Source organism: Canis lupus, chromosome 32 (genome assembly GCF_048164855.1).
Source record: "Canis lupus baileyi chromosome 32, mCanLup2.hap1, whole genome shotgun sequence".
NCBI classification, from domain to species: Eukaryota; Metazoa; Chordata; class Mammalia; order Carnivora; family Canidae; genus Canis; species Canis lupus.
The window spans coordinates 21774454-21792541 of NC_132869.1; the positions used below are offsets into that span (position 1 = coordinate 21774454).

The following is an 18088-nucleotide window of genomic DNA, read 5'->3' on the forward strand; positions in this document are numbered from 1 at the left end:
CTTCTCCCTCTGCCTGTGTCTCTGCCTCTCTCTCTCTCTCTGTGACTATCATAAATAAATAAAATTTAAAAAAAAAAAAAAAAAAAGAAAAGATGCCACATCCAATGACTGAAATTCTTGTTGTTTTGGAGAGTTGGCTTTTTTTTTTTTTGAGAGTTGGCTTTTGACACCTGTTTTCCCATCAAAATGAAAAATCTTAAAGAAGCAGCAAAAGGCAAAAATATTTCTGCTTAATGTTTTCTAAGGAATTGGCTGATGTAATAAATGCTGTGTGGTCCCGACAATGGCTTAACTAAAATTCAAGTGGAGGGAAGTAAACAACTTGGTTGTGGAGATTTCTAGTGGTAACATATTAGGGGGTTGGTGGTGGGAGTAAAGTTTTAAACATCTGAAAAAAGAGTAAGGTGAATTTTCTCCCATCACCTCCTTCATGCTCATGAACACACTGAGTGTATCAAGTTTTCATGAACGTAGTCCCTGAAAGTCCCTGCCTAGTAGGGTGGAAATACAAAAAACTTTGGAAGAAATTGAAACCAATTACATTGCATGGATATTTATTTGCCATCTGCAGTCAGTATGTATGCTATTTTCAGCACTTTAATGAAATAGAAGAGAAATATTGACCCCATCTGGAAGGCTTCCATTTTTGTTCTGGCTTCTCCCCTGGGCTTCATTTACAATGTCTTCTGCAAGTATGCGTAGTTGTCCTAAGTTCTCCCTGTGGAGCTTTCCAAGTCTACCCCAAATAGCTCTACTCTGCCAAAGACTAATATTTGAAGCCTTCCTGGATACAGTGTTTGGGATGCCTCTAAGAGTCTCTTCCTCTTTGTCAGGGTCAAAGTCCACTTGCCATTCAAAAACCATCTTCTAGACAGGATGTTTTTTCCTTTCTGGTGTCCTGGTACTTCGACATTAAACTGGATATCTCTTCAGGATCAACCCACTGGACCACTTGGAAAAGCCCTATTCACATTTTATTCTATATCTTTGTTGCAAATCTCCTACCTTTAGAGAATATAAAGTAATTGCTAGAATATGCCAAGAAAGCAGTCCTGTTCTTATATTGAAAAAATGGAAAACTTGACTTAGAAATTAATTTTTTAACTAGAAAAAATCTGCGTTTTAAGATATTTACCAATAATAAAAATAACTAAAATTTATTAAGGATTTGACATATGCCAGACACTATACTAAGCTTTACTTACTTCTAATTTCTAATCCTCACAGCAACTCTATAATATAGATACTTTTTCCCATTTATGGATGAGGAAACTGAAATTTCAGAAGGTTAAATCATTGAAATTAAGAATGTGCCCAAGGCCACAAATCTAGTAATCAGAACAGCAGGCATTCCAAACCTAGTTTCCCTTTTCTCTGAACTAGGCCTCTTGATCAATCACTACACTCTATTAAAGAAAAGAAGATCCTAATTCTCTAATTCTTGGTTCTCCCCTACCTCCTGAGCATCATGACCCCCCCACCCCCCCTCCCCCACATACAGTATTTTACTGATGAGGACTTTTAAAGGCCATTCTCTCTAATAATAATTTTTATTTCATATGAAAGTCAATTAGGTTAATATAAATGGCTAACATCTACAATTAGAATGTCCCACTTCCATTTAAAAACAGCCTCCTGGGGCACCTGGCTGGCTTAGTCAATGGAGCATGTGACTCTTGGTCTCAGGGTTGTAAGTTCGGGCCCCTTGTTGGGTATAGAGATTACTTAAAAATAAAAACTTAAAAAAAAAAAAAACAAACCACCTCCTGCTTCACTGGAGAACACCATTTTCTTTTTTCTCTTGTAATGAATCTTTCATCAAACCATAAAACTGGCTTGAGTTGTCAAATACATTACCCTTTAAGCTTCATCCTTTCTCCAAAGAAAATCCATGAACTACTTGCTGAGAAATGCAGAGAATAAAAACAAAAGAAGGCAAGAATTGTCTAAATTTAAAGTGCTGGAAAATCCAACATTTTATTTTACTACATTTTGGTGACTACATAAATGCTGAAACATTTTAACACTGAAAAGCATGATGGCATCATCACTTGCTTTTTTTTCTTTTTTTCTTTTTTGCTTAGCAAACACAGCAGATGATATTGCACGGCATAAAGTGAGAACAGTAGCGAAGCTTAAAAAAAAGTGAAAGAAACCTTAATGCAGTACAGGAGATACTCATAAACAAACCAGAATAATGCCTAATGCATTACACTTTTTGTAGCTACACACAAAAATACAGAAGAAGCATTGGACAGAGAGAAAGAGAGAGAGAGACAAAATATTAGCGAACAACCATAACTGTGTACAATAATCATTTAGTCTGAAATGTAGATGCAACATAGAAACTACCACGGCTTTCTAATTGACAAAGAAAATGACAGCAACATTTGTCTTTTATCAAAAATCTTCTAAGCCCCTCATGGTTAGGTTTTTAAAGTAATTAATTATTTATGTATTTTTTTTTTCATTGCTAAGGAAGAACTCCCTCTGCTCTTGGAAGATTTTCTACTCTACTGATCTTTTTAAAATTTAATTTTAATTTTTTTTTTTACCTGATGATTGTCTTAGGCACCCTCCTTACATAATAAACCATCAAGCTAACTTGAACAGGGAAACTGAGTCACACTCAAACAATAGCTAAGGTCAAAGTGTACTGAAAACAGAAGAAGGGGAGAGACAGGTCTAAGTGAGTGACAGATGGGCTGCCTTCTGAGGGGACAAGAAACACAGGGAGATATGAAGACAACTACCGAAGCAAGTGGAAGACAATGTTTTAAAGTTTATTTGTTAAAAAATACTTGTCACTTGGTTTAGACGGCAAATCTAAAACGAGCCCACAATGATTATGTAATAAATGCAGAACATACCACAAAAAAATCAAGACTAACACAGAAACAGAAAATATGACCTTGTGAATACAACTCTGTTCAGCGTTTCATTGCTGATGGTAAAAGTCTACTTCCTCAACAATTTTCCTGGGCTTTCTGTAACTCACTGCTCAGCATTTGTATTAAAAACAAATAATTAGTCAATGCTTACCAATGATCCTGCAACTCAGAGCAGATTTATTGCCCTATTAACATACATAACAAGTATAAAAATGTTTCTAAGAAAATGGAACATTTGACCCAAATTCTAAGCCCTCCCTTTCTTTCCCCACCCCTAATACCCCTGCAAAAGAAAATAAGATAAAATTCTTGTGTTGAGAGGAAAAGTATTTACATCTGTGGTTTTATGCCATGTAGTTGAAGCAACTTATTTCAGCAAAATAAAGCAGTGGGCACCGGCGCTTCTGAGGATGCTGCTGATTGGCTGAGATTTGTGCGTGTGTGCTGACCTAAAGCAGGTCCAAGTATCTGAACAGCCTCAATTTAAGGGGGCCTGGGGCAGGGCCCATCTCTGGTTTGGACAGGAAAAGTCACGGGAAGATGAAGAGTGATGAGAGACAAATTGAAAGAGGGCTGAGTTACATTCACTCAGGACTCACATTTGAGGAGAGCTCTTGCCATTCTTGAGGGAGTGGGGCTAGGGCGTGGGGGGTAATTGTAGGTAACAGATTATAAGAAACAGCTGTGGAGAGGAACATGTAACTGTGAAACATCTTCCTTGAGAACTGGGGCCAAGCAATCAAGTCTTGCTTCTTCTATGGGTTGGCCAGACAGGCAGGAGCTGAGCCAGCTGCCTCTCAGCCTTGACTTTCTCTGTAAGTGCACGAAGCCATCATCCTTTCCTCAGCTCTCCAGGAGGAATTGCCCCTCTGCCCTGCCCCTTGCCTTGATGCAGTTCAGAAACTTGGTGAAATTTAGGAGGATTTCCAAATTCAAGTTAGCTTGCCTCTTTGAGTTTTTCTTTTCTTTCTTTTTTTTTTTTTTAATACTCTTTACTTCTCATACCCGTGTGAACGGTTAAAAAAAAAAAAAAGTAGCAAAGTATCTCACAAATGCCGGTGCTTTGAAACATTTAAACAACTCTTAAATTCTTTGGAATTTCAGGTCTAACCTGCAAAATAATCTTCTCTAAAAATGAAAAAAAATTAATAAATTAAAGGAAGAACACTAATAATGCCTTTCTCCTTTCTAAGTGACAAAAAGACTACCTTGAAACACTCATTTTGGCATGTACAAGTTTTTTTGAGGGGGGAACCTGGCAGTGTTCACAACACACATTGAAGTGCCTGCTAAGAAAAAGCCAAAGATACACCCTGCAGTTAAGAGAAGCTCTTGCCTTCAGCTTATCTTAGCATCAAGAACAAAAAGATTGTAACATAAAGCTTTGGCCATTTCAATTCTACTATATACACGGTAAAAACTACACAGTCATAAATTAAAGCAGTGATTAAATAAGCTCATATAAAATGTAATTAAATTAAAAAAATCACAGCACATTATAGAGAAAAATAGGAACCAGTTTCACAAAAAAGAGGTTATATATATATATATATATATATGTTTTTTTTTTACCCTGTGGAAACAAATTAACTACGAAACACAAAAACTTCGTAAGTCACCAACCGTCAAAAATGATAATCATTTCTTATTCCATTCTTGCATTTTTACACCTTTAACCCACCTGGGGAACATTTCCGGAAATTAAGTCTTCCTTGAGCCACAGAGCAGTTCTGCCAAGAAAATAAACCCCAAACCGAAGGGGGGAGGGCGGGGGACATCCCAAACATACAAACTACAAAATAAATAAGAATTATAAAGTTTTTTTTTTAAAGTAACCTTAACAATTATCAAACTAGTAAGTTCTGCCTTATCACATAGACTCTCTATACAACATAACCCTAAAACTTTATTACTATGAGGTATTTGGAGGAATTGGTAAAAGTGATGCACGGCCTGCCTGGCGAAGGGACTCGGGGAGGTGGGGGGACCTCGAGAGGGAACGAGGAGGAGGAGCTTTGGTTTATCAGCAAGAAATTGGGGGGGGGGGAAGTCATCCTTTGGTATCAAAGAAAGTTTCATTGCATGGTTGCACGGAAAAAGCACCACGGTGAATAATTATTCCTTTTTTTTTTTTTTCATTAGTGGCCTTTCTAAGAGGCTGAGGTATTCAAAGAGTATAAGGTGAGAGGTCAACAGCGGTTTAACACTTTGGTTCAAGCAAGGCACTCGTCCTAGGAGTTTACAAAGTTTGCAACATGTTTGCCTAGAGATTTACAAGGAGAACTAGCAGTAGTAAGAGTAGTTTTTCCTAATGTTGTTGTTGTCATTTCGTATCATTATCATTAAGAATGAAGACAAGTTTACACACTGAGTGAAGAGCGAGGAGGGGGGAGGGGAGGTGGGGGAGGGGAAGGGGTGGAGCTCCCTCTGCAGACCAAGTCCGTGCATGAAAATATCTTTGGTATTCTTTGGTATCATCAATGTGATTAAAATCACCAATGGAAATCGAGTGAGGTAGCGTCTTTGGTTCACACTATAAATAGTAGATCTTTACACTTTTTTTTTTTTTTTTTTTTTTTTTTTTTAACACATGGAAGTAGCTATTTCTTACCTTCTGCTTCTTTGTCCTTACTATTTAGGAAATAGTTACCAAATGTACTGTAAAGCTAACCACACCACAAGAATAATCCAGAAGGCCAATCGCATCTCAAAATGGCCTCTGGTGTTTGAATGCACCCTAAACAACTAGATAGGAAAGGGAGAAGTGCTTTCTCTTTGTTTGCTAAATGCATAGTTTTCATCCTTTATGTACAAAGAAGGGAGAACCTTTTTAGGGAAAATGCCTTTATAGCTCTTGTGAAAATGTCCTAGGACTCTTTGGTATAGCAAAGTTTGCATTTAACCTGCAAAGACGGATCATTCACCTGGGGTAGCAATGGGAGTGGCATGAGTCCAAAAGGAGCATAGTACTTTTACTTTTTTGTCCTGGAAATGTAATTATGCTTTTTTTTTTTTTTTTCAATGAAGAGTGACCTGTTCAGTTTGAATGCCTGAATTTCTCCACATTCTCTTTGGGTTTAGGGATCTATACCAGCTGCATCCAGGACTAAATACTTAGTTCCTGACATCCAGAATTCATTTACCTACCTGAACACTTACTGAAATCTGGGCTTTTGGAGAGTCCAGATGTCATATCTCCCACGCTCTCTGTCTTTGCCTCCTTTGAGGGAAGCTTGCAGTCATGAGAGGACCTGAATGATGTCTGGTCAAAAACAGTTTAACTTCCATTCTACCAAAAAAAACCCCAAACATGTTATGTGATGTGCAGTGTGGGAAAAAACAAATATACCAATAAAAGTGTGGGATACCTTTTTTGGATGGATTTTGCAAAAGGATTGAGAAATAATGGGTGAGCAAATGGCACGTAATCTGCTCCACTGAATGTGGTAGGTTAAAAAACCTGAGCCATAAATTTATGCTACATGCCAAGTTAGAAGCAATAATCAGTCATACATGAAGTAAGAGTGTATTGCTTGTGAGAAGCTGAGTTTGTCTATTATTATTTCTAAACAGCAAAGGTTGTGAGTATGCTTGAACAGTCTAGTAAAAAAATTGCTTTTCAGGCTCTGATTTGTGCATCTGTTCATGAGAAAATATATCTCTAGGCCCTGAAACTATGTGATGGGTGCAAATTCAATGCTGGTATGAAAATTATCTTTGGTGTTAGCAAGTAGGATCATGGATTATTTTTCAAAAAAACTATTATGATGGGAATATTAGAGATATAGTAATATTCTTTGAGACTGTGTCTACACAGTACCAAAATAATTGGTTGAAAACGTAAAATGCAATTGGATTAACCTGACGGAGTAATATAGCAAAAACAAAACAAAAAGCATGGTGTTTGAACTCAACTTTTGTTTTTCCTGGGGTGCTGAATTTGGTAAGATTGTGTGTAGACACAGCTTGAATTTCCCTGCATTTAAAACTCTCATGTTTTAAATAAATAAGGCTTTCCTCCCTCCTAAATTAGAACTATACAGCTGTACTCCTGGCCCCCTCCATTCTGGAGAGAGAGAAAAAGTTAATTAGTCTTTTCCTTTTGGTTTGTGTCATTGACAAGATCATATGTTAAGCATCTCTCTAAGGGTAGCCATTGAAATGGTCTCTTTTAATAGTTGAGTTGTAATTGTGCCATGTTTAGAAGGGAAAATTTTAAGCTGGAATTTGGTGTGAGATTAAAAGAAAATACTAAAACAAAATGTGTCAAGGCAAATGCGCTATTTCATTAAAGGAGAAGTATGTGTTGGTTTGCTTTTCTTATTCTATAGCAGACATGAAGGAGATCCCGATGGCTTGTTGCTTTAGCTTCCTCTCCAGGTGCCTGTCTCTTCTAGACCTCTATAGACCTAGATGCTCCTGATTTGACCTTAGGGAGTTAGGTTTTTGTGTCAAGGTGGTTCAAGTTTTTTTTCTTTAGCATTTTAATGAATCTCAATCAACAACTTATTGTGGAGACAACATTTCATTTTATATTTCTAATTAGGTGTGGTAATTAACCAAGAGCACCCAGTTCTTTACCTAATAGTACAAAAGGTATCCACTTCTATGAGTCACAGTTCAATGAATTCAGAGAGAATTTTTCTGAGAAGCAAGTGATTCCCTTAGGTACTACCAATGCAACTGTGTCAGCTTTTTTCTTCCCCCTTGATTTCTCCAGCTGTAGGTAAGTGATTTGGAAAAACAGAAATTGAAAATTTTGTATTTGGAAACTCAGGTCTAGTGTTTTATCTGTTCCTGTTAGAGAGTGGACTTTATGTCAAAAAACTTCCAGCTTAATGCCATAGCAAGAAAGAATGTAGTACACTTTGGAGGCTATGCTTAGTGAAATAAATAGCTTCAAGCCTGTAGAGCCCAAAGTCTTGTCTTCCACTAGAATTCTGTTTTTTTTTTCTATGCTGTTACACCATTTCTCAGTTACATCTGCTAGTTTTATTGATGTCTAAGTCATAAACTATCCGAGACTGGCAATAAAATCAATTTAACTACAAATACTGGACAGTTTATTTTTATAATAATTTGGTCTGTTCACTTTGTGTGTTTACAAAGTATTTTAAAAGGGTATTTGGTGTCAAATGCAAAAAGCAACTTTAAGTCAAATTAACCTAAATATGATATCCTTTATTTAATGGTCTTTTACTAAAAAATAGCATTACTTAGAACAAATTTTCTAATTTAATTACTTGTTCTGTTAAACTTAGTTTTCTAATTTACAAATGGGGTCCTACTTTGGAAGAATCCCCAGGTTTTCTCAGCTATGAATAGACTATGGCATCATGTCTGTGTGTCTATTTAAGTATCATTTATGGATCCCAAAAGGGACTGTGCCATCTGGACGTACATGTACACTACATTGACCTCTCTGTTATGATATTAATTGCTTCCCTGAAGCTACATTCTTTCTTGCCAGTTCTGAAAACTAATATTTCAAATGCTTCCAGAGTCATAAATAATAGTCATGATTCTATGTGGCATGTGTATTACAGCTAGATCAGTTCATACGTATAACTTTACATAGCATCTTGTGTAAAAATAGCTTTGGTTATTAAAATCATTGCAATAAAATACCTGCACTATAATATTGTGTTCTTTGGTACCTAGGTGATTTTTTTTTAAATGGATGGACTCTTGTTTCATTTCTTAAAAAATATCTGAACATTCCTTAACAAACAAAGAGAATGCACTGGTTTAGGTGTCATTCAAATTTTCTTTGCTGGGTTTGAATCTGCATTTAGGTTGCGGGCCTGGCAGGTTCAAACGCTAGGCTAGAAGGCTAGACGAGTGAAATCACACTCCTATCCAATGAACTCAGACAACCCACACTATGTTGGTTGTACTCCTATAGCACAACCCTTCCTGAAGACCAGCCCTGCCTAAGTCCCTAACCACTGGTGGTGTGTGCATATGTGTGTGTATGTGTGTGTGTGTGTGTGTGTGTATGCACTCACGTACCCACACACAGTACTGAGACACCATACACCTTCATGGCATGGTGGAACAGATGAGAAAGTCTGATCTTAAAAGATGTCCACTCAATGGCTCAAAATCACTATGCTCCAAACCACGAAACAGCCAAGCACAGCGAGAATGATCATGGATTGAAGGTGTGAGATCCAGTGGTGCTTTCCTGCTCATAATTTTTCTTGCCAAGTCGTTGCCCCGCTGAAGTGTGTGTCTCCGAACAAAGTCAGAATGCAGGTGAGCTAAGTCTTTGGTTTCTTTGGACTATAAATAACACTTTTTTTTCTTCTTCAAATATTTCTAAGTATAAACCTGCTATCTTGAGGTCCTGGTCTTTAAAAAATTTTTTTTTTTTTAATTTAAAGCTTTTCCACCGAGGTTTAGTTCGTGGTTATTCCTTCATGCTTTGGTACAAGTGCTTGATGAAGAAGATGAGTTGCCTGAATTGGAGCTGCCCTCGTCCTGCCACTTGTCCAGACTCCTCCTCCTTGCATTCATGAAGAAATTGCTCACGGTGCTCAGCTCCAACCCCAGCTGCTGGGAAATAGTGATTTGCAATTCTTTGGATGGACGCTTATTTTCCTTGAATATTGCATGTAGAGTTCGACGCTGGACATCTGTGAAGACCAACCTGGGCTTTTTGGGTGTGTTGCCTCTATCCTTCCCATGTTCTTGTTCTTTCCTTTTGCAAGCTGCAAAACAAAAACAAAAACAAAAACTCACAGCAGATGTTAGAACAGACTGCCTGGGAGATTCAAGAGAAAAAGGCAGAGCCAGTAATATTTGTTTGCCATTCCTTATGGACCACTTTGTGGCAGATGAGCTCTAATTTTAGCGCCATGGTGGGCTGGGAGGAAGTGTATATAAGGATGGGGAATTCGGAGGAGGTGGGGTTCTCTGAGTCCTGGGGGTGGGTCCTGGCATTGTAAGCATCTGCTCTTTGTCCGTGGTAAGTGGTAAATCTATTACCCCCACCTGGAACTCAGATTGCTCCTCTGCAGAATATAGGGCTCTGGCAAAATACACCTCTTGCATGAATTTTTATATCATCATCTGCGAAATGGATAGAAGAATATGTACCTTGCTGGGTTGTGGTCAGGATATATGAAACAGTATATGCAAAAATTTATGTCAACTGAAATGCTTTGCAAATGCAAAGTCTTACCGCCTAGAAGTGGCTGGAACCCCTCAAAGGCTTTACAGTCTGCTCCTGGTAGAATACTAAGAGCCTAAGAGAGTCTGAAAACAATATAAAAAGGAATTGTAATTGTTATCCTTCTGATCTTTTTTGTTTCCCAGGCAACTCTGTATGTAAGAAAGCCCTGTAGCTAGCATGCTACCAATGCTACCATGCCCGTCAACTAGTCTTCCACTGATGATTCAGTGGACCCTGGACTTTTGGAGGTGTGATGCCCACTTCCTTGCCATCAAGGCTAAACCTGTCACGTTAGGCACATTCCTGTTTGGAGTTTCTCTGTGCCTCCTTTTTGCTCTTCATGAAGGTTTTTCTGCTGGAGTGCCACTCTTCCCCTACCTTATCTCCCACTCAGAAGGCCCATTCCCTGCTCATGCCTTTTGGTCCTGTATCATGTATCATGATTCTTGGCTGCTAGAACTCTTGTGATATATCATCCCAGTGGGGCCCTTGGGCCCCCAGGGTTTGGTGTTGGAATAGGGTTTCTCCTCATCGCAGATGCCAGAGTTCCCCTTTGTAGACTAACAGGGCTCACTAGCTTCCACCTGCCAAGGAGGCACTGAGGGCCGCATTGTTGATACCACTCTTCACCCACTCCTAATGCCCACCATCAATCAATCCCTATAGCCATCCCCAAATAACTATCATCTATATAAAAACGATGCCCTGACTCCAATCAGATTGCTGCCTCTCGGCACCCTACACAGGCACTGTGGAGTAGTCTGTACTATCCTTATTTCTGGATGGCTATGCTCTGATGTGAGCTTCAATCACAGTGAGAGACAGATAGGGCATCTTCCTGGTTGAGATAGAGACTGTTACCCACCCTTCTTTCCCTCCTTCCCTTGCCTTGCCTTTCTTTTCCTTTCTTGGGTTGAGTGGTGCAACAGCCTTCATTGTATCAGTAACACTGATACAGATGTCCCATTCTGGGTCAGGGCTTCCCCCACCCCACCCCATCCTACCCCTTGGTGCTCATCAATCTGGAACTTTGGGGAGGAGGGACAGAATTCCTAAACAGAGCTGGAGAGAGGCAAGTGGAACTATTGAATGTGGGGGTTATCTGGAACCAAGGGTTCAACAAGGTCAGGATGCTTAAATTCTCTGTCCTGATGGGGGCTGGGAACACTTGCATCCTGGGGCCAAGATTTGGCAATACGCTGATTGGGGCTCAAAGCTAGGGTAGGGTGTGGAAAAGCCTTAGTTCAAGGTTCAAGAGAATGCCTTTGTCCCAGATTCCAGCTTTGGGGCTGAGCATGGGAGATGGGTGGGTCCCAGATTGGGAGTGGGGGAATGTCTCTGGGTCCAGTGTTTGAGGTTGACCATGGTTGCTCTGGCTGGGGTAGTCTGGTCCCCTAGGTAATGGGGGCTGGTAGGAGGGAGATCTCAATTTTGGAACTGGGGGGAGGGTCACAGATGTCCTGTGTTTTGAACTGAGAGAACACTGTATCTTAAGGGCTGGGAAAGGGCTCTGGGTCCCTGGTTCAGAGCCAGAGTGGGAGTGACATTCTCTAGGTCTTGGGTACAGATCCCAGACCCCTAAGATCCAGCCTCTTGCTCTTGTCTCAGCACCCCCAGCCACAGCCCCACTGGCATCTGCTTGAGACCAATACTCTCAAACTCTCAATCTTGTTCTCAATCTTTTCTTGAAGTTTTGCAGGTACAGTGAGGTGTGCACCAGAATCAGAAGCCCAGAGACACTGAGCAGGAAGGTGAAAGTGAGGATGAGGAGGCTGATGGCCACTGTGACCAGGTGGCCAGGCAGATAGTGGGTGGCTGCTTGAGTCTCAGCTGAGGGCCACTGTCACTACCTATGCCGGTTGGAGGGTGTGCAGCATGAAGGTGTACCTGCTCCCAGCACATTTCAATCACAGCCAAGCAAGCTCCCTGCCAAGCCCAGAGGCTCCACAAGTCTACCCTCCTAATCGTTCAGCTTGACCATGTCCCTGGCTCTGTTCTTTGTCTGAAGTCCTATCACTCTTTCATATCTCCTCAGACCTCCAGTTGGCTGCCCTGCCTATTACTGTCTCCTGCTCCACCTCCTGCCTCTTTGTATTCTATGTTCTCAGTATCTTACTAGATGGTTCATCAGCTCTGGACAGATGCAGTCTCTGTGCTCTCTTCACATAGTCCTACTCTGCCTGCCCCTATCTTTCATTCTTCATTGCACCTGGATTTTAGAGTTTCCTTAAGGCATTAGCATAAATTAGCTTAGCAGTCAGATCAGATGAGAAGCTAATGGGTGAAAGCTGAAGAAGACACCAGTCTTTGAAGTCCAATCTAGAGGTCTCCAGATTGTTTTTAACCATGTGCTATTTTACTCTTTTCACAGATTTTATGTTTTGTTTATGCTTTGTGATATACATCATATAGTATTAGAGTAACACATGTATATAATTTATAAATAAGTAAAAGTACTTACTGCTTAGTAAAAGATACTTTGAGTATGCACTCCTTAATATTATTTATTTATAAATTATATATATGTGTTACTCTAATACTATATGATGTATATCACAAAGCATAAACAAAACATAAAATCTGTGAAAAGAGTAAAATAAAAAAAAGACACAAATTCTCTTCTACAGATGAATTAGCTTACCTAGGCCCTAGCATGCATTCATCCCAACCAAGTGACCACTGGTCCAATTCCAACCATAGGGAAATATGAGGATAAGAATTTCAGAATGGACATGAAGGGAAAGCTCAGTCATGAAAGAGATATTTTTAGGCCAGTCAGGCCATACGGTACCTTTCGTAACATATCCTGTAGGTCACTGGCTATGCCTCTTCTCAGTATGAGGGGTAGCAACAACATAATGGGAAGTATGTATTAAATGCCCAATCCCTCAGAGCACCAAGCTACATATACTGAACCAGCTGAATTTACCCAAATAGAATTCCTGTTCCTAGGGACCTCTAGCCCTCACTGGGCAACTAGATAAGTCTTTGAAAAAAACAGCTGACTAGACTGAAGGCATCTCTAGTTTGAATTAGCCCATGTAGACCAGCTTTATACAATACTGATGCACATGGTTGATTGATTGATTCATTCACCTTTAAAAATGAGTATGACACAGACTTTGCTCTTAAGGGGGTCAGTCTAATGATCACAGAAGCAAATGACTCTGAATATCAAAAGAGTATACAGGATATTACTTCTGCCTGAGGATATTAAAGAAGGCATCAAAGAGGAGGGGTGCTTACACTGGCCTGAAAAGGATGTATAGGAATTTGCTAATGAGAGAAGTGGGACAAAATCATGCCCAGCAGGAGGAGCAGTGCTCATGAAAGATTGATAAATGTTAGTAGACAAAGATCAGAGTTGAATTATCTTGTTGGTAAGGAGGAGGTTACTGAAAGAGTTTGAGAAAGCGTATAAATTAAATTTAGGTTTAGGAAAACCCTTCCAGTGGTATTGTGGGGGGACAGGATGATATGGTACATCACCCTGGTCCCCTTAGGAGTAAGACACTCATTCCTCCACCTGCTGCAAGAGGTGGTGGCTGGTGGCTCTCAGCTGAAGGCCATTCTGGCAATTGCCCTGGTCATGGGGTGGGGTGAGAGGCTGCCTACATCCTGTGGGAGGGTGAGAGGAGTAGGGGATGGAGCTATGGAGGACGGAGGCTGAAGAGAGTGGGAATGTACCCCCTCCTCCCCAACCCAATGCATCAAGTTGGGACAATTCTGAAGGGTCATCCAGTCCTACAGCATGCTATAGAATTGGTTGAGGCTATTCTTGTAACTGGATCAAAGTTCATCTGCTTCAACCTGGTCGTTTTTCCTCCATTCCCCCAACAGGGGTTATTCTCCATCACTCTGATAACCTGCCTACATGTAAGTCTTAGAAACCCAGAGTCTGTTTCCCAGAAAACCTAAGAAAACCACTGTAGAAAGGACCCCAAATTAGTCAATGACAGTTGAGGGTGGGATACAGAGACTAAATTCAAGAGCTTCTTGGAAGGTAGAATCAAGAGAACTTAACGACAACTTGGCTGGGAGGGTGGAATTCTAAACAACTCCTAGGTTTCTGATTGGAAGGTGGTAATGAGGTCATTAGGGAATGCAGATGGAGAAATGAATTTTATGAGGTCAGTAATCACTTCTATGTGGGACAAACAGCATTTGAAGTGCTTGTTGGACATTCTGTTAAAGATCTCCAATAGGTGGTTGTCCAGTAGACAGCACAACATATGGGGCCTCCATGGAGCTCTGGGGTTGGGACAGGTCTGGGCTAGGTCTATAGACTGGGAAGTTATTAGAGGTCTAGATGGTAAATTACACAGAACATACCTATGGAAAAGTAAGTCACTGAGCATCAGGTGCAGACTCAACTTATTCACCATTCAAAAGGCAGAGTTAGGGATCCCTGGGTGGTGCAGCGGTTTGGCGCCTGCCTTTGGCCCAGGGCGCGATCCTGGAGACCCAGGATCAAATCCCACATTGGGCTCCCGGTGCATGGAGCCTGCTTCTCCCTCTGCCTCTGTCTCTGCCTCTCTCTCTCTCTCTCTCTCTGTGACTATCATAAATAAATAAAAATTAAAAAAAAAAGGCAGAGTTAAGGGAAATCACAAAGAGATATCCATTTTCTACCTAACCAGGCTGTATGTTTGAATGAATTCAATCTGGTCCTTGGCATTTGGCAGACCAAGTGGTCTGAAGCTACTTACAAACCAGCATTTCCCAAATGGTATCAGGGGAGAGGGTTCCTGGAAAACATGGTTTGCAGGTCAAGCACATTTGGAGAAATCTACTGTATATAGCTTCTTCCTCAAAATTCACAACATGTTTTAGCACATGTAATTGTTTCCCAGATTTATTTAACCCTAGAACCCTGTTTGGTAGGGGCTGTCTATTAATAACTCATACAATACTCATGTTGGGCAAGTGCAGTTTGGAAGTTTCTGCCCTGAGCTCTCAAGCATTACAGATGTCATGATGTCAGAGCCTGAGAAGTGAGATTCTCCAGGAGCATGGAACCTGGCTGACTCATGCCATATCTCCAGGGCATCCTGGCATACTGCCTGGCTGTAAGAGGAGCTCATTTACCTGCGTGGGTACTATGGAGGGGTGGCCATGACTCAGTGTATGTGGTATGTCTGGAGAGAACTCTGCAGATGTTGGAGTTGCTGAGTAAGAATGCAGGAATATCAGTAGAATGAAGAGTGGCCTAAAGCTTGCTGAGGGTCACTGGGTGACCTTTACAAAGAGGCTAGGAGGAACAACCCACAGAAATAAAATCATGCATCTAGAAGCTTGTACAGAACTACCATTGTTAGAACTGTCAAGAGAATATGAATGAGAGGAATGCTTTATACATTTTGTCTGGGTGTACAGTTTCCATTAAAAATAGAGAAATATTTATCATAGAACTGGATTATAGGCAAAAAGATTCTTATTGTTTGTGAGAGGGAGTGCTGAAGAAGTAGACGTCCTATCATAAGTCACCTTTATAAAGGTGATACATTTGCTGCAGATATATTTGCAGCACACAGTATGCAGTGGTCTATCCCAGATGGGAGACTTTGATCTTCTCTATGGGTGAGGCCACCCATAGTGAGTACTAAGTGGGAGGTAGAAGTAGGCATGGGAGATGGTAAAAGGCAGATACGACTTTGTGTATCACAAGAATAAACACTATAAAAAATTATTTTTTTATTTTTAAAGGCAGCATATAAAGATATGGGTAAAAGGCAGAGGCTTTCATTTTAGGCCTGGGACCTGTGCTTTGCCCACAGCTGGCAAGACTGAGCCAATCGTATTTCAAGAAATATGAATTCTGGGGCAGCCTGGGTGGCTCAACGGTTTAGCGCCACCTTTGGCCCAGAGCGTGATCCTGGAGGCCTGGGATAGAGTCCCAAGTAGAGCTCCCTGCCTGGAGCCTGCTTCAAATAAATAAAATATTTAAAATTTTTTTCAATTGCTTATTCTCAGTTTTCCTTACTGATCTTGCTGCAGCTCAGTAACAGTTCACAGACCAGCATGTGTGTGCCAACCACATTTTGAGAAACACTGTTCTAAGCAACACCATTCCTGAGAGAAATTCCCTGAATAAAGAATTCCTTAATCAAAGAAGTTAGGGAGAGCCTATAAGTATCACTGCACATTAGTATATCATATTTTGGGAGACCTTGTAAGTATCAGTGCATCTTAACATATTAAAGTCTCTGAGAAGTCCTGCATTAAAGAAGCTTGTTTAATCATTAATTAACTCAGCATTTCTTGAACAGACTCATTGTTCATGGAATACCTTTCAACATCCTGTAGAATTCATATTTTTTAAATATTTTATTTATTCATGAGAGACACAGAGAGAAAGGCAGAGACGCAGGCAGACGGAGGAGAAGCAGACTCCATGCAGGAGCCTGATGCGGGACTCGATCCCAGAACTCCAGGAGGTCCTGAGCTAAAGGCGGATGCTCAACCACTGAGCCACCCAGGCGTCCCAGCAATTGAAATTTTTATGGCAGTTTGATATTGCTGCAATATTCAAGTGTGGGCTTATTATTCAAGTAATGCATTTTTTATTGTATTATCAAGACTATTGCTCCAGAGGTGCCTGGGTGGCTCAGCTGGTTGAGCCTCCAACTCTTGGTTTCAGCTCAGGTCACAATCTTGGGGTTGTGAGATCAAGTCCCTGTTCAGTTCTGTACTAAGTGTGGAATCTACTTGCCCCTCTCCCTCTGTTCCTCCCCCAACTCACACTCTCTCTTTCTCTAAAATAAATAAATAAACAAAATCTTAAAAAAAAAAAAAAACTATTGTTTCAGGACAGGTGGAAATTAGAAACAGACAGCTAGTTCTTTACTAGTTTAAGAAACCCTGTCTTAGAACATACTTTATAAAACATGGTATACAGTAACATCCAAGAATCAGCTATCAGCCAAGCATTTCTTCATCAGCTTGTATTCATTTTCCTGATTTAGTGACATAAAGGACTTTACAGCATCTAAAGTGCTGATTGAGTTAGGCAAAATCCTGCCAAGAATTTGTCTAGGAACATGTGGGCACAGACTTATTGGCCTGGGAGATATTTATAAAGCTAGATAGATTTATAATACTAGTTTGTAGATGAACCTGGGCTCAGGATGCAGCTCAAGTCCCAGTTCTGTGGCCATAGTTATATGTGTGATCTTGGGCAAGTCCCTCACTTTCTTTGAGCCTTAGTTCATTCAGTGGCAAAACAGAGAACAATGGCCTTCTTTCATCACAGGATATAATTAACAAGGTGATATATGTTGAAGTGATTATCAAAACTATAAATCCTGGGCAGCCCCTGTGGCTCAGCGGTTTAGCGCCGCCTTCAGTCCAGGGCGTGATCCTGGAGACCCGGGATCAAGTCCCACGTCAGGCTCCCTGCATAGAGCCTGTATCTCCCTTTGCCTGTGTCTCTGCCTGTCTCTCTCAGTCTCTCTCTCTCTCTCTCTCTCTCTCTGTGTGTATCTCTCATGAATAAACAAAATCTTAAAAACAAAAACAAAAAAACAAAACTATAAACCCTTAAGAGAGTATTCCAGATATTTGCAAATTAATTTTTTTTAAATTTTTTATTTATTTATGATAGTCACAGAGAGAGAGAGAGAGGCAGAGACACAGGCAGAGACACAGGCAGAGAAGCAGGCTCCATTCACTGGGAGCCCGATGCGGGATTCGATCCCGGGTCTCCAGGATCGCGCCCTGGGCCAAAGGCAAGCGCCAAACCGCTGCGCCACCCAGGGATCCCGCAAATTAATTTTTTATTCCTTCCCTTCTCCTTAGTCACGATACAAGGATAAATATTGAATTTGCACAGTCGGCTGGAATCTTTGCTCTGATTCTAGCCTGTGGCATGATCTTGGACACCTCATTTGCTCTTTTTTTCTGCCTTCTTTAAATGAGCAGACTATGTTTGAAGGCCCCTATGGATGCAAAGCCCTATGAGTCAATAAACACATGGCAGCAGTGTCCCTTCTGGTTTCCAAAGTCTGTTATTGCTGGGCAT

At 40.6% G+C, this 18088-nt stretch overlaps 1 protein-coding gene across 1 annotated transcript in view; it reads right to left on the reverse strand.

Moving 5' to 3' along the window:
• Nucleotides 1-8727: 8727 nt before the first annotated feature.
• Nucleotides 8728-18088, reverse strand: part of ONECUT1 (one cut homeobox 1) — a 37935-nt gene continuing 28574 nt past the window's right edge. The window contains exon 2 of the mRNA XM_072808571.1: nucleotides 8728-9604. Within this exon, the coding sequence (XP_072664672.1) occupies nucleotides 9312-9604 (293 nt within the window). The 3' untranslated portion in view covers nucleotides 8728-9311. The remainder of the gene's footprint in view (nucleotides 9605-18088) is intronic.